The sequence below is a fragment of the Amblyomma mixtum genome, chromosome 3, assembly GCF_055824585.1.
Source record: "Amblyomma mixtum isolate Tamu chromosome 3, ASM5582458v1, whole genome shotgun sequence".
In the NCBI taxonomy this organism is placed as follows: Eukaryota; Metazoa; Arthropoda; class Arachnida; order Ixodida; family Ixodidae; genus Amblyomma; species Amblyomma mixtum.
Genome location: NC_143014.1, coordinates 62,763,354 through 62,774,842, shown reverse-complemented (window position 1 = coordinate 62,774,842; position 11,489 = coordinate 62,763,354). Strand labels below are relative to the sequence as shown.

The 11,489-nt window shown below is 48.7% G+C and overlaps 1 protein-coding gene across 1 annotated transcript; it reads right to left on the bottom strand.

Annotated features, from left to right (window-relative positions):
* Positions 1-2,140: 2,140 nt before the first annotated feature.
* On the bottom strand, positions 2,141-4,889 carry LOC149350402 (uncharacterized). Its single transcript, XM_089575530.1, has 3 exons — positions 2,741-4,889; positions 2,335-2,541; positions 2,141-2,273 (listed from the first exon to the last, which is right to left on the bottom strand). The coding sequence occupies exons 1-3, from the start codon at positions 2,884-2,886 to the stop codon at positions 2,141-2,143; spliced, it is 486 nt and encodes a 161-aa protein (XP_089431656.1). The 5' UTR covers positions 2,887-4,889.
* Positions 4,890-11,489: the final 6,600 nt, after the last annotated feature.

The window sequence follows — 11,489 nt, the reverse complement described above, 5'->3', positions numbered from 1 at the left end:
GACTGATCTTTCCTCTACAACTGCTGTTGTTGAGATAGCCAGACTAACCTTCTGCTTATACGTCCTATTACTGCTAAAATTTGCTGTTGCAGCCAGTGCAATATTCCAGTGAAGTGTAATGGTAGTTGTACAGAAGGATAGCTCCAGCTGACGGTTTGTTAGCAGATGTTTTGCTCTTTAAAATTGCAAGTCAACGCTCATTGCTCTTGCCAAAACCATTCATGAGCGACAAAATCAACACCACTGTTCCTTACGGCACTGAAACTGAATAAAAATTTTGATAATTGCTTTTACTCCTTCACAGGTTACGTTCGCCAGCTTCTGGGAGATGTAATTGAAAGATGCAGGGAATCCTCACACAAGGAGAGTCTTCGACTCATCACCCGAGAACCACAGCGGAACATGACCGACGATTTCCAGCAACCGTCAATGGAAATCCTCATCCATGAACATCGATCAAGATTTTCAGCGGATTTTTCACAGAACTGACTTCACTCTTCTTGAACTGTGGTGCAGCTTCGGTGAAGAGCGAAAAAAAACTTTGAGGAAGAGCGGCGGCCAAGCCAGTTAACGAACTTGTATCCCAGGCATAAGGTCAATGCTCAGGCCCATGCTCAGTTTTCTTTCATAGATTGCTGCGAAAGGAAAATTGTGGCCTATGAGGTGCACCCCACAATTTTCTTTGGCATGTAACAATCAATCTACAAACAAGACTGAGCATGGGCCTAAGCAATGACCTAATGGCTGGGATACAAGTTCGTGAACTGGCTTGGTCGCTGCTCTTGTGCATGGGTTTTTGCGCTCTGCACCGAAGGTGCATGCCAAAGAAAAAATGTGGGCTGTGAGGCGTACCTACCTGTACATGTGTTATAGTGTAAATAGACCACTTGTATATTGTACCTCTCTCCCCCCTATCCTTTCAGCCTGTCCCCTCATCTCTTTCATTTCATTTCTGCAGTCTGCCTGCTATCCTTTATTTCCGCTTCCCCAGCTCAGGTGCTTACCGTACCGATGGCAGATGCCGGGGCTAGCACAAATCTTTTCCTTCCTTTTATTATTTGTAAATAAACAACTGCTGCTACTACTACTACTACTATGCGGCTTGCTATAGTATGAAGCTTTCGAATGATTCCGATCATCAGGAGTTCTTCATGAACCTCATGAACCATGAGACTCATGAACTGCACTCTATACTGTGATGAAAGCAGGGAGCCGCACTCCTGACTACGATGCAGGGCCCGTTAGAATAAACAAAAAGTGTAGTGACAAAACAGTCGAGATGAATACATACTCCCAAAATACAACTGAAATATCTTATTTGCGATGGGAGCACTTGAAAAGGCTTTAGGCTCCAGTTCCACACTTGCTCGGGTTACACCCTGCCACTTAGTCATGCTGTGCACAAACAAGATGCACTTAGGTGAGAAGAGGGTTCGTCATGCTGAATAAATAAATGAAAGAAGTTTATGTGTGGCAGTCAATGAAGAAAAACACGTTTCCTGAACTTTTGCACCCATCATGTAGTGCTGGAGTTCACTAGACAGCAGAAGCATTTTGTAGGGGTGTATGAATACCGAAATTTTCGAACACAAATCGAATATGGATATTAAGAAAAAAATGCCTTGGAGTATCGAATCAAATATCTGTCCAGTGTGACAAAAATTTCAGGAAAACGAAAACAGGCAAGCATTTTTGCCCTATTTTTCTCAAGGCGGCTTATGGGCTTTGCAACCGAAATAAATAAAACTAGAGTAACTAAGCACACTACTATCGCGGTGGGCGTGGCACTATTTTTTGTATACAGTTTCATACATATCCCTCCATCCCTATTCTTTCTTACTATAGCTCCTTCCTTTCTTTCAGCCTTATTCTCTCTCCCTAGCCCTTTTTTCCGCTAGCCGGAGCTCAGGTGCTTCAGGTACGGATGGCACATGCCCTGGCTAGCAACATCTTTTTACTTCCGTTTTTGTATTTAACAACCAAAATGGACCAAATGACAAATATTATCGATTCGTATTTGCACACCCCTAGTAGTTTGGTTTCAGTGACGCAACAGTATAGCAGATCGTGCATGAATGCTTTGAATATACGTCACAAAAAAAGGAAGAAAAAAGGAATGCCGTTTACCATTTCTGGCTCCTCAGTCGTTCAACAAAGCATGCTGAAAGCCGACGTAGGTCGCCGACGGAAACTGCTTCCAAATGCGTTCAACAACGCATGCAGGCATGCAGATCCACTTTGTGAAGAGGTGGTAAGCCACATACCGGTACTTTCTGTAAACATCAAAACCACCATTAGTGGGATACATGAATAGCAGTGCTGGAGGCGCGTCACCTGTGCAGTTCTCTTTCCATTCGGACGCCGTACTCCTGCAACACATAGTACGCCGCCTCGAGGACGCCGGGATTTAGGCAGATGCTGGGAAAATATGCGTGCAGAGTGATACAGTCCTCGTTACCCTTGGTAACAACTTCCGGTACCTCTCTGCAGCACACATTCTCCTCAGCGTTAGCGCTGGCCACGCACAATCCGCACGAGCACCTGCGGTCCCAGAGATCGTGCGTAACACTCTCAGCAGGCATTACAGAGAAGAGACAACGCAAGAAGAAACTTTACCACGCATGAAGGAAGTACAGAAACAGCAAATTAGTGCATCGAGCATGCTAAAACACAAAATTCATAGTACTATCAGCGGAAACACAGGCACAAAGAGGAAGTTAGTCACAGCGTCGTTACTCACCAGTCCATATTGGCGCCGCGATGAGGCGAAGGCGGAGGATCCGGGACGTCGTCTCTCATTGTTGCCTCTCTGCGCAAAGGTGTGTCTCCGTACGGGTCCATTTGTTGGGCCAGTCTTTCCAACCGGGCACGCACGGCAGGGTCCATTTCAGTGCGAGGACGATCGCGAACTTTCGAACCCAACGACAACCACAGCGCGGGAAAGACAGGACACAGTGACAGACATGGCCGGCGCTGGTCTTCCGTTGGACATTTATTTCGCAGATCGAGGAGCGGAGAAAGAGAGCCCGTCGAAGGGCAAGACTGCACAGGGTGCTAGAAGCAGCAAAATATAGCTAAAAAAACATCAAAAGCGGCGGGAGAAACCACGCACGTGTTGACTTCTCAAAGGCCTGCCGCGAAAAAAAAAAAAACCTCGCCAAGGACAAGCGGCCTCAGACAACACGGAAGCAAAGGCACGCGCGCCAAGCATGGCTCAGTGACCATGGAAAAGCGAGGGACGAATACAGGCCGGTAACAGGGGTCGAGTAGTTTTGTTGCACCCCCAACCAGGAAGGGCAGGGAATGGAGTGGCGATAGTGACAAAAAAAGCTTCAAACAGGAAAAAAACAACAACTGGGGAGAGGAAGGACAAATAAAAAAAACGCGGCGAAACACCGCGAGGAGACCCAAAGAGCAAAACAGAGAGGGTGTTAGGAAACCCGCAGCGCCCCCTCTCCCCTCGAACAGCCCCAGCAGCAAAAACCAAAAGAATTCTATTGAAGGCGGGGCAATGACGTAGCCCCGTGACGCACTCCACAGACACCACGCCTCCGGCTTACGTCGGAGAAGGAAGGGGTGATTTTGCCTTGCCGAGCCTACTCGACGAGGAGCGGGAGAGAAGAATTTCGAGGAGGGAATGGAAGGAGAGGAGGAGTATTGTGCCACTGCCTTTCAACCCTTTATCAACTCTTTAGGTCAATTTAGCATTCGTGCAGTATTCTCAGTTCATGTTGATATTCACTTGCAATTGCAAAGCATTTAACACACAACTTTACCTCTAATCAGAGTCCGTCTCACTGCCAGCTCCACTCTGGTTGTTTGTGAAGCATCGCTGAATAAGTTGTGGTCACAGCTGGGTGCCCAGAAGGGTATCAGGGGGGCATGGTCCTGCGTCAACCTCTTCGGGCTCATCGCCATTTGGAACTGGGTCCCTCAGGGAACACGCAATGTTATCAGTGCTGCACATGCCGTGATGACGGCAGCTGACCGCTCCGTCTTTGTTTCGAGCTTCTTTCCCAGGCACAAGAACCTCCTCTTCCACACTCCAAATGCTCGCTCTACTGAGTTCCACGTCTTGGTATGGCTCCTGTTGTACCTGCCGGGAGCATGAAAAATAATTAACACAAGCATATCACACACTGGTGCTGCAAAATTGTTTCTCTGGCCTTTTCTGTGCGCAAGTTTGCGGGTTCCTGAGTGGCGCCATCAGAAAGGGCAAACATGCGTATTCTCGATCTCCAAGAAGGACACCACGTATTGCCTTTTGTTGGTAGCTCACCATCACTCGGCTGTTACAGAAGATGCGGTTATCGTGAACACTACCGGGCCAACTTGACACAACATCGTAGAACTGAAGTTCAGGGCCTGCGACAACCTGTAAAGGAAACAAGGAAAGGAAGTTCAGACCACTGTGGCATGTGTGAGAGAGAAACACTTTACTTAGTGACAAATTAAGCACTCAGCAGCTCCTCGGCCAGTCGTACCAAGGCTAAATGGGCAGCCAGCTCTGCCAACCCGAGCCCCATGCACGCTAGGTTGACGGTAAAGGGCTGTGGGAAGTGGGGGCATTGCAAGGCTTGGGGCATGTGTGGATAATGCCAGGTATACATGAAACTGTAGTGTGCCCTTTTGCCTTGTAAACTACTCTGCAAAGGTGCACCTACACCAGGCTCACAACATTTTTGTGTATGATGTTCTCTGCGTGCATCTGTATGCTGTGTGTGATCTCTCGCGTGAAAAGGAATAGGCTGTCAAAGCCAGACAGCTAAACGCCTTTCCATCGCTTCCCATATGAATACTGTTTGGCACTTCTGCCTGCTGCGGAATGGCAAGACACGCTACCGCGGATAACACGACATGCATATCCTTGAGGGATGTGTACCGTTGAACACTGCTGCAACTCGTCATACACCAAGAGGCACTTTGCCAACGCATTTCTTGCCAACGACAAAAATTATACTAGATGTGAAATGTCGAAGAACAATCTTGGTATAAATCAAAGATTTATACTAAGATTTATCGACTAAGTGTTCGCTTTAAACTAAAAACCAAAAATAACATGTCATATTCAACATCTGGCAAATCTGAAAGAAAAAGCGATTTACCCTTTTAGAGAGCCTGAAACCTGGTTGGTGCGTACACTGCGCATAAATACTGGTAAACAGCGCCTGCAATATACACTTCCTTCTCTTCTAAATGCATACAAATTTGCCAATTTCAACTTGTTTACGTGCACTTATCGTGAATTGTGTTGCTTATACGTAGACTGTGTTACAAAATGTTTTTTTTTCCTTTAAACTGCTCTAAATGGCATTTTTGCTTTCTCTAATTTGTATTGTTTCTTCATAGTGCTTGTTGTACTGCTACAAGATAATTATGTAATGGTGTTTGGATGACCATGTAAATTGCACATATGTACAAACCAGACATAAGATTGTTCTTGGTGTTAACAAAGCGTTTTACTGTGAATTGTTTTTTTTTCGTCGACTGTCACTGCTGCCCGGTATAAGGGGGCTGCGGCTCAGTCAAGCTGTCTATGACAGCTTTTTCTGCAGCTCCTCTGTCACTTTTTGGAAGAAATAAAAATGATTGATTGATTAATTGATGGAAATGTTACATACCTGCACATTTGTCGAGAAGAAACCTTTCCTGCTCTTGCACACTTTAGCGTTGTCTCTGTTGGGGCTTTTTGTGGGCATATGCATACAGCCAATGCACACAGTAACGCCGGGGAAACCTCCGATGCCGTAAAATCTTGTCATCGTCGGCTTTGCTTCAGAAACACTCGGCAGGCGGACGCACTTCAGAAAGAGACGCACACAGATCATTTACGTCCCTACCCAAATGCTACTGCTGACAGCAGGCTGAGAAATATTCGCCAAATCTCCCACCACAGTCTGCATCACGCCACTTCCGTAGAACCGGTGCGGGATGAGGAGCTTCAAGTGCGGCCGGTAGCGGAGATCCTCTGTTGTCTGCACTCGCATGTATCTGCAGCTCTTGCAGAATAGCCAGCACACAGCTTGTTCGGAAAAGCGATATCGGGCCAAGAATTCCTGGTCGTTGTAGCGCTCGAGTAGGTACAGCCCATCGGCCGGACGCCGTTGTCGCGCAACCGCGGCAGCTCGTACACACGGCAGCGCAAAAGTTCACGTGCGCGGCGCAAAAACCTGACGTAGCTTTAAAGTTGCCGTTCTGGGTGATGAACAGAATTGCCTGCATTACTTCCTGTTTCCAGCGGCACAGGAATGTAGCACCTGGACGAACTCAGGTACACCGTGTTCGGGAAAGCTGAAGAGCAGCGTCCCAACGCGCACACACAGGCAACGATCAGAATTGATTGATTGTAAAACATTTTATTCGCCGGGAAGAGCTTGGCAAGAGGTCGCGTTAAGTGGTCGAGAGTACATAGCCCTCGACGACTTTGTCAGCCCACTCCACCGCCAAAACTTGCGTTCTGGGGTCAGAGCTAGCCAGCACGGTCTCCCACCGCTCGAGAGAAGGAGCTGTAACTAGATCACCCGGAGGTGGCTCTATTTTGCAGTCCCACAGGATGTGATCGTAGGTAGCACGGTGGCCACATCGGGCTTCTTCGATTATCCGCCTCTGGCAGCCCGCGGGTTGCTTGCGGGCTGCCCGAGCGCGCTCGATTTTCTCGGGTTGCTCCGCCCACTTCCGGTGGCTGCCCGGAACGCGTTCGTTTTTCTCTGGCTGGGCGGTTTCGGGCTGCCAGCCGGCGGCCAGACTCGCCAGGACGATTTTGTGCTGGCAGCGCTCGGGCAGCTAGCAGACGACAGAGAGGTGTACGGTAGCGGGAAGCTCGCGCGGCCATTTTTATAAGGACTAGAAGGACCGCGGTTCTTCATGCGATGTTTTGCGCGATGCAGGCGCTTGTTTCGACTAGGCCACGGTGCATATCGACTGTGTCGCCTGCAATGGCACCTTTTGCGGTAGTTCTCGGTGTTTATTGATATGTTTTGCGTGCGTATGCGCGATCATATTTCGATCGTCTCACCACCTCGCAAGCACAATTGCTCGCTTCATATTACGATCGCATACCAGCTGATTCACAAAATATTTCGGCTGTTAATTTCGTGCGCCCGGCGGATATTGCGATGGTGTTCGAGGCCTTTCATGAGAGCAACCGGATTCCAGTTCCGAGTACGCGTTCAGACGCGCGCATATATGCATGTGCTGAACGTGTTTTACGAAGTGTTGGTTGAGCGCGATACGGGAGCGTATGGTCTTCGTTGCGTTTGGCGCAGTGCTAAAGTGGATATGCTTTGAAAAACGCTTGACTGAAGCATGTCCTATATTAAAAGCCCTCACGAGCACATTGCTCGAGACATCTCTGCGGGCAATAATTGTCGCGTCGACCAAGTGCTGATTCTGTCGTCGCCAACTGTTGTACAGCTTCATGCTCGGGCCTTCTGCCACATATGCTCAAAATATCTGAGAATTACCCTAGGCATGCACCTCCTCGCGTTTGGCTCATTTAAAAAAGAAATAAATATGAGCTCTAGCGCTGATCGTCATGCAAACACACGCGGAACGTGAGGCGCCGACACGCAGGGCTTTATTGTAGCGCCTTTCATTCCAGTGCCAGTTCTCTGCTATAAAGCTGTATTATTATAGAAACGACGCAGCTAAATTTATACAGTGCACCCGCTTGTTCTGGGGGGCGTTCAACAAGCTGCATGCGCTTTTGCCGAGATTATGCGTTCCTTGCCCGCAGCAAAAGCCGGCGGCCGACAGACTACAGTTGAACGAACGTATCCCGATTCTTTTCTGCTTACAGCTTACAGGAAGCAAGTTACCAGCGTAGAACGACCACAGCAGAGTCCACCAGGGTGGATCGTCGGCGGTCATACCAGTCATATATACTTACTGCGTAGTAAGCAAACACGCAATAATCCGAGAGTACGGCTTGTCGTTTGATAAACAACGCACGGGCAGTTTTTCCGTCCTATGCTTGAAGCTTACACAGTGCACCGAAGGCACACGCTCGCGTTGTCGTTGCCGATGTATACGAGTGCGAGCTTGATCAGCTGCATGTTCTACAGTCTGCGGCACGCAGCCCTCAATAACTGCGAGTCGTTGTTTTCGATACCAAGCAGCCGATTCCTACCTTTCGCGCGTGAGACGCAGAACGCGAAGCTAGAGAGAGAGCATCTGCCCTCCGTGATCCGCGACTTGCTTGCCGCCGTGATTGCCGAAAGGCTGGTTCCGGTGGCCGCCAGCCCACGTGATCATGATGCGTTTTCCTGTCAGAGGCGAACTTGCGGGCCGCCAGCGGGCTGCCCGAGCGCGGTTAATCGAAGAGGCCCAGTGTTTGCAGTTTGGGTTGTAAAGATCTGGATAAATTTGCGCGAGGAGTGATGGGGTGCGTATCGATCTCGTCTGTAGACGACGCCACGTAACCTCTTGTTCTTTAGTAAGTCTTTTGTCTGGAGGGGGGAAAATTCTCCTCTCTAGTTTAAAATGATTGGTGAGATCATGATATGTGATCATGGAGTCCTTCGTGAAATTCAGGGAGCCAGACTCATCCACTGCCCGGTCGACGAAACCTCGGGCTTTATTGTGGGCTGCCTCGTTCCCCGGATTCCCCGAATGGGCTGGGACCCATATCAATTCGGAATAATTTGGTGAGAATTTGGTTGCGTTAAGGATTCTAAGGGAGGTGTTTGTAATTCGCCCTTTAGCGAAATTATTGATACCCATTTTGGAATCGCTGAAGATGATGCTCCCTTGGGTATGCGCTAGGGCGAGGGCTATAGCCGCCTCTTCTGCCGTTTCAGAGGATTTCGTTTTGATTGTCGCCGAGACGATGTGGTCACCATTCTCGTTCACAACCACAATTGCAAAGGCATTGGTATTTTTGTATTCTGCCGCATCTACATAAAGTGTTCCAGCGCACTGTCTGTATTTGTTATGTAAGGCTTTGGCTCTTGCTTGTTTTCTACCCTCATGGTGTAGGGGGTGCATGTTTTTGGGGAGTGGTTTGATTAGTAGGGCCGTCCTATAGTCGCGGGGTAAATCTACTTTAGCATCGTTATTCGTAGGTTGAAAGTTAATTCCGAGCCTGGTAAGAATACTCCTGCCAGTTCTGGAATTGGCTAATCGCGCTGTTTGAGCCATTAAATGGGCTTCTTTCAGTTCATTGTAGGTGTTATGTATTCCTAACCTCATAAGCCTTTCAGTTGAGGCATTTAGTGGGAGTCCTAACGTAGCCTTATAGGCCTGCCGTATCATACTATCCAATTTGTCCTTTTCTGCTTTCGAAAATTTGAGATAAGGGGTGGCATAGAGTATCCTGCTTAGCGCAAAGGCCTGCACTAGTCGGCATAAATCTCTTTCCCTCACCCCTTGTCTGCGGTTAGCTATGCGGCGGATTAATCGCGCCGTCGCTTCTACCGTGCGTTTTAGCTTAGTGAGTGTGTCAGTATTCTTTCCATTTGTTTGTAAATACAACCCCAGTATCCTCATGGTCTGTACCTCTTTGACAGATCGTGTTGCAAAGCGAATATCTATCTCTGCAAATTTGGTAGTAACGAGGCCTTGGAAGGTTGCTTGTTCTGTTGATATAGCGCTAGTTCTCTCTGACAGAGTATTGATGTCTGCCCTGAGTTTGGTAGGCGCTTTCGACGGCTGCGGGGTGTCGGCTTTCGAAGCCTCGGCCTTTCGTTTGGATTCCTCGCCTTCTTTTGTAGGAAGCGGTCTTTTAGTTGCTATTCTGGCGTCTGTGTCCGTCGCGTTATGGGCCGAAGACTGGGACGCGGTGGAGGGAGTGTGGCAAATGGCGTCTGTTTCCATCGCACTATTGGTCGAAGCCTGGGACGCGGTGGGTGGCGTTCTAGCCGCAGTGGCATTCTGTACCTGATGCGCTTGTAACAGGCGTTTAATGTCAGCCAACTCTTTTTTAAGGCTGGCAATTTCTCTGTCTCGGGATTGTAGTTTTATCTGAAACTCCTTCTCTCGAGCGTCAATAGATTGGGAGGCCTCTGCTGGCCAGCTCACCTTTTTGTTGGAGCGGCTATCGCTGCGTCCGCGGCTCGAGCTTCGCTTGTCGTTCCCTGCAGGGTTCCCCAGGGGCGGGAAGGAGCTGGAGTTGTTCCGGCTGTGGCTGCCTCCTTTTCCGGTAGCACCCTGTTCCTTCTTTCTGGGCCTAGATTGGTGTCCGTGTAGTGATGAGTCGTTGTCCCCTTGCTTGGGTGCCTGGTTGCCATGGGGCGTTCCTTGTTTGTTCCTGTTGATCAGCCGGAATTTGCAGTTCCGGCTGCCTGTGTTGTGGCCCCCGTTGCAGACGATGCAGACGGGTTGGCAGGTTGGCTGTTCTCCCTCAGGTGGAGGCGAGTGATTTTCTCCGCAGCGGCGGCAAAGGTTCGTTGTAGGTTTGTAGCAGACGTCGGCCCGGTGTCCTACCCTCCTGCAGTTGTAGCATACTTCATGTTGCTCCCTGAAGGGGTGGACCCGAAAGACGCCGCACTGATAGATTACTATCAGATAGATTAACGATCAGAAACAAAAAACCGACGGCGCTCGCTCATACGGCCCGCGCTGCGCACGGGCGAGCAGCACGGCGTGCGCAAAAGAGCGTACCGCGTGCAGAGTTTTGCAGAGAAGCTTGCCTTCAGTTAGAGGAGCGGGGTTAGGAAGCATGAAGGTAGCATGCCGGCTACCTTAGCGTAGGGAAGCACCAAGGAGCCCCTAACTTAGGGCTCCTTAATAAGGGACGTTTCAGAATTGACATAAGGTCGCCTTACGGTGTTTGAGGCGCCCTTAGTAAGGTAAGGAGCGTTTTAGAATTCGGGCCAAGTCTTTTTGGGGTTATGTGACAGAGTGTGGCAGTATGGAATGAGTGCGTCTCTTTGCTTCTTTCTTTATTCTCTCGAGCTTCTTCACAGTGACTGTCTTTTTTTTTACCTGCTTTTGAAGCTTCTGGGAGACGGAAATTAAAGAAGTTGGCAGGGTAGCATGCCTCTGATAGTCTATTACACTGTTTTTCAAAGCTTGAAAGCATGACATGATTTTTTGAGCGCATTAGAAATACACAGACTAGCAATGGCTCGCATCACCGATTTGGAACGAGTTGAATGATAAGGAACGACCGGTTTCTTATTACTTGGTTCATAGATCCAACATGTGTGGTGGACTTGCAATTGCAGCTTGATATCTAGAAATCTTATAATGCGTTCTTCAAGCAACTCCTGTGTTAAGGGGTCAGTCAACTCACGGAGGTGAGTGCATAAATAATGGCCTATTCTGGTAGTTGGCAACCTATAACGTCAATAATTAAGGAACTGCTCCCGGTTTAGACAGGAATTTATATTTTAATTTGGCGTTAAAAGTCGCGTAAAGATGCATGGCGGCGACCCCAACCGTTCTTTTTGTTGCAGCAGGTGGCAGAGTTTTTTTGTAGAAGCTTAAGTGAATATACTACGTACCCTTAGTATGCCCCAATGTCACAGAAACGTACGTTTTGTTCTAGT

What these genes read in the sequence shown, in the direction of transcription:
- LOC149350402 (XM_089575530.1), bottom strand. Translation starts at nt 2,886, where the DNA reads ATGGACCCTGCCGTGCGTGCCCGGTTGGAAAGACTGGCCCAACAAATG. An exon ending in CGCGGCGCCAATATGGACTG is followed by an intron (nt 2,542 to 2,740) that starts GTGAGTAACGAC and finishes CTGGGACCGCAG; the next exon opens with GTGCTCGTGCGGATTGTGCG. An exon ending in ATGGAAAGAGAACTGCACAG is followed by an intron (nt 2,274 to 2,334) that starts GTGACGCGCCTC and finishes TGATGTTTACAG; the next exon opens with AAAGTACCGGTATGTGGCTT.